This window comes from Pteropus vampyrus, unplaced genomic scaffold (assembly GCF_000151845.1).
Source record: "Pteropus vampyrus isolate Shadow unplaced genomic scaffold, Pvam_2.0 Scaffold124, whole genome shotgun sequence".
NCBI lineage: Eukaryota > Metazoa > Chordata > Mammalia > Chiroptera > Pteropodidae > Pteropus > Pteropus vampyrus.
This window is the reverse complement of record NW_011888905.1, coordinates 683,705-688,254: the sequence shown is the minus strand read 5'-3', so window position 1 is coordinate 688,254 and position 4,550 is coordinate 683,705. Positions and strand designations below refer to the sequence as shown.

The following is a 4,550-nucleotide window of genomic DNA, read 5'->3' as shown; positions in this document are numbered from 1 at the left end:
TCCCCGTTCCCTTGCCAACTGAGCACACGAGGACCAGACTTGCTCCTTCAGCCGCCTGTCCTTTGGGAGGCTGGATCTCTAGGTTCACATCGGACACCGGGACTCCTGGGAGGACGTATGAGGACACGTGAGGGTCCCAACCCCCCCGGGGACTTCAGGGTCAAGGAGCAGCCTGGTGCCGCCACTAATAAGCCAACAGCAGCGGGCACGGCAGGCCAGGGCCTCAAGTAAGCCGCACACAGCGACCTGTGTTTTATTGTGAAGTGAGCGACACTCCCTCCCCAGCTCTCTGCCCGCATTCCCGTCCTGGGGAACGTGGGCCCCCCGCCCTTCATCTTAAACCTGATGGTGACACGGCCACGCGGACTTTTCTCTTTGAGACACCTGATGCACCCATGGACCCCAAAGTAGGAGAGAACACTGCATACGTTACTTTGGTCCTGAAGCGACTTTGCTCAGAGTTCAGACCCCTCCCCTCTCCTTCAGGCTCTTGTCCACGTCACCTCTCTCTTCCCACGTTCTCCTCTCCTACAGCTCCTGACTACATTCCTCTTCTCTGAAGTTCTTCAGTAAGTTTAGGTTGACCCATGGAAGCTTCGCAGAGACCTCTGAAGACCACGGGAACCATTTGTGCTTCTAGTTACCTGTTGACTCCTGGGAGGACAGGTCCTTTGTGCCTCTGTAGCCCCACAGGGCTGGACCCTCAGCACCCGATCAATCACTAACATTACAGGCAGACAGAAGAGAATGTTCTGAGGAATTAGGGCTAATGTTGCCCCTGGAGAGAGGACACTAGAATGGCTGGGCGTGCCTCTGTTATGTTCGCTATCCCAGGACAGGAGATGTCATTGTCCTGCTCTATCTCCAGCCTTGACTCTGGAAGAGAAGCCCCAGACGCTCACTCTGCACACACGTGTGGGATCTCAGGCTTCTCTTCACGGCCCTATGAGTCACTGTCCCTGCCTGGCACCAGAACCCACTGACACTCACTCTGCACAGGTATGCGAGATCTCAGGCTTCTCTTTGTGACGCTGTGGGTCTCAGTCTCTGCCTGGCACCAGTAGGACGAGTCTTCTCTCCACACAGTGAGGATCCGGAGCTCTGGGGACCAGCTCCAGCCCGACCCCAGGGGCTGCTTTTCTCTGAAGAAGCGGAAGCGGAGCCGGACGTCCGGCCTCTGTGGAGAGAGCTGGGTCTCGCACGTCAGCGTCACTGGGCCCCCCTCGACGGGCTGGGCCGGGCTGGCCGTCAGCACGGGAAGCGGAAACAGCTCTAGAGAGAAGAACAAACGTAATTCCTGGGGCAGTGAGGCTCAGAGCTCCCGGAGAGAGTCACCTGTGTCCTCAGCACCAGCCATCAGGAAAGAGACCCATTGTCCCCCTCCCTCCCTGAAGCTTTCCATGGAAACGGCATCCCCCTTTGTCCCCATGCACTATTTCCCTGCCGAGCCCCACAACCCACAGGTGCAGAGCCATTACCTTGAACCTGGATCCTTAGTCGGTTTGAAGTAGATTCTGGTAGACCCAGAAAATCCCACCAATGAGGAGTGGCACAGTGATAAAGGCCGTTGTCGCTGGAGACTGACTGCAGGGTGATGGCATCAGAGTCAGAAGCGCTGACTTCTTCCCGTCTGAGTTTCTGTCCATCTTTGTAGAAAACTTTCTTTTCAGTAACCTTTTTACTCCTCTCCTGGCACTTCAGCGTTACATTGTCTCCTTCAAAGATGGGGTGTGGGGCCCGGAGGATCAGCTGGCCTGCAAGAGGGGAGCGACACGGTCAGCCTCCCTTTGCCGCTCCTCCCTCAGGCTCTCATTTCTGCCCCCAGGAAAGAGCTCGCGTCCCGTGCAGACCTGCAAGCATCCTCCCGCATCATTTCCACGTGGTCCCAGTCCCCGAGTCTCCCTTGTCCCGGGACAGTGAACTAATTCCCAGGAAATGTCCTCAAGAAACCCAGTACGCATTAAGAGAGGATTTTAACCTTCCTTTAGACCCGGGTCCATTTTCGCTAGGTGACTTCGTGGTCACAGACACCTCTCTTGGAAGAGAAGAGGGACAATGCTGTCTTGCCCTTCCTGTCCCCCACTGGGGTCAGCCCTGAACGTCCCCATGCGTGCCTACACCACGCTAACCCAGTCCCCAGGCACGGCTTCTCTGAGGCCATGCGGACTTTCTGCATTCCAGAGACGCCCCCTTCCTTCTCTTACCAGATGAGAATTCCACGTGCACAGGGTCGCTGAGGGAGGACCCCGAGGTCCTGCATCTGTAAGATCCAGACTTTTTCACTCGGATCTCCTTCGACCCTTTTGTCATGAAGCTCTCGTCGTCATACCAGGTTACGTCCCCTGGGACCGGAGGGAGGGGACTGTTGCACACGATAGTCACTTTCTCGTTCTCGAAGGCTGTGGTCCATGGAGGTTTTAGGAGGAGGAAAGCCTTTGGAGGGACCCCTGAACAGGAAATAGAATAACGAAGGCGGTGACAGTGACTGGGAGCCGGGCTGGGAACGGGAGGGCCCAGTATGGCTGGGAGTTCTCCCAGGCTAGTGCCTACTGGGCTAGCAGTGTCACGGGGGTAGGTCTCGGGTCCCCGCTGTGGGCTCAGAGAAGCTCAGGAGATGTGACTTGTGGGGCATATGCTGGGGGAGCCCCTGATTGTCGGCGCCTGACAGGGCAGAGCTGAGCTCGGAGGCGCGCCCCTCAGGAGCAGTTTTGGACTCTGAAAAAGCACTTGTTACTTGCTCGTTGCTACTTAATGAACCAGATTTTCCCCCTTTCTTTCCTTCTATGCCTGGCTTCATTTGAGAGTCCGTGGGGAAGGCAGCTTTTTGTACTCTCCACCCAAGGCGGACACAGTAACGATCGAGGCGCACAAAGAAACTGAAGGGATCAGAAATAACAGCTGTGTACGGAACTGTCGCCGCCCGACGGGACCGGGCGCCGAACACGACGGCGACGGGAGCCCCGCTAGGAGCTGGGTCAAGACCTGGCTGCGGCATTTTCCTCTGCGAATGGGAGCATCTCTATGTCATTGGAGAGTGGCACTAGCTTGGACACGGGGCGGGGGCTTGGGGAAGGCAGGTCGGGTCTGAGGGTGTCTCCGTGTGCACCTGCGCCCCCCTCCGCCGCGCAGATGCCAGGGGCCCGCTCACCCACCGTAGCCCAGCTGTGACCTCAGAGCAGCAGCAGCACCACGGGTGGGGCCAGCCCCCCGCGGCCCTCGTCTGCGGGCCGGGGCGGTGCCGGCCCAGAGAGCAGGAGGGGCAGAGGGGCACTGACCTGTCTGTCCTCGTCCCGGAGCTGTGAGGAAGCCGAAGTTTGAAGGTTAGCGCCGGGCGAGGTTCCTAAGCCTCTTGCCCGAGCCTCTGAGACGCGTCTGGCGGCTCAGCCCAAACTGCATCTTTAGTTTTTCCTTCCCATTTCTTTGTTCTCGTTCTACAGCACCCCTCACCCCCCAAATGACCAGAAACAGCCTGCAGTTTATTTCGTGAGCACGTAGCGGCTTGTAGCCAGACGCCCGGCTCGCCCCTCTGCTGCCGCGCCCTCTGCCCTCGGGTCCCCTTCCTTCCCCATCTTCTCTGTCTGGACTCAGCCGGGCGCGGGCAGGGCGGAGGGCGGGGCAGGCACAGGTGGCTTACCCTCCCCTCATCTCCCAGGCCTCAGTCCTCCTGCGTTCCCCATCTCCGGTTAAATATCGACTTAAAATCTCAGGAAGGGAGTTAAGTCTCTCGGTGGAGCTTCCCTTACCCGCCTAAGTTTTAGAAGTAATTATTTATCTCCCGGATTTGGAGTCACGGCTTGGCAGACAGAAGAACCCAAGCTTCCTATGAGATGGAAGGGGACCGCGTGGGACACCGAGGGGACACGCTGGGCTTGCGCCCTGGGCCGCATCCGGGCCTCTCGGTTTCTCTGGGAGCCCAGCTCTGCTCCTTCCTACCTCCTGCCACCTGTCCTTGAGCCCCAAGTGGGAGCAGAGACAGAAGCACCTCGGTGCCCCTGGCTGACATGAGGAGCGAGGCCCCTGGCCCAGCCTAAGCTACCTACTCACCCAGGGTGAGCAGCAGCATCCACAGGAGCATGGGGACCTGGCCTGGCGGAGGGCGGGGGAAGCCGGTTTCACCAAGAGCTGTGTCGCAGCTGCGGCTGTGGTGGGTGAGCAGACCCTTCCCTGGTTTCTGCAGGCTGCTGTCCCATCCACTGAGGAGGGCAGGACGGGGGGACTCAGGTGAGGCCTGTAAGAATCAGAGCGCGGAGGTGAGAGAATTACGTCTTGCCTCGGGCCCTGAAGATATGAGCACGACTTCCCGAATGTCATTCGTGTTTCGTGCTGGCCGCCGGGCTTGGTCAGGTGTTGGCGGCCGTCTTCCAGCAGCTCGGGTCTCTCAGGACGAGTGTCTTCAAAGCTGTCCCCGGGTTCTCTGAAAATGCTCAGCTGTCGACTTGCGTTTTTCAAATGGAAAACCCCTTTATCACCTTGAATTCACATGACCTTTAGTTCTGCATGAGGCTCCTCACAGACGCAGGTGGCGAGTGCGGTGTCCTGCTGTGTTTCGT

The 4,550-nt window shown here is 58.5% G+C and overlaps 1 protein-coding gene across 1 annotated transcript in view; it reads right to left on the bottom strand.

Annotated features, from left to right (window-relative positions):
- LOC105296407 (Fc receptor-like protein 3) overlaps nt 1–4,544 on the bottom strand; it is a 22,652-nt gene extending 18,108 nt beyond the window's left edge. Inside the window, exons 1-6 of the mRNA XM_023534282.1 lie at nt 4,486–4,544; nt 4,045–4,228; nt 3,276–3,296; nt 2,205–2,447; nt 1,479–1,754; nt 991–1,272 (exon numbers count right to left, since the gene is read on the bottom strand). Coding sequence (XP_023390050.1) covers nt 991–1,272; nt 1,479–1,754; nt 2,205–2,447; nt 3,276–3,296; nt 4,045–4,075 — 853 coding nt within the window. The 5' untranslated portion in view covers nt 4,076–4,228; nt 4,486–4,544. The remainder of the gene's footprint in view (nt 1–990; nt 1,273–1,478; nt 1,755–2,204; nt 2,448–3,275; nt 3,297–4,044; nt 4,229–4,485) is intronic.
- Nucleotides 4,545–4,550: the final 6 nt, after the last annotated feature.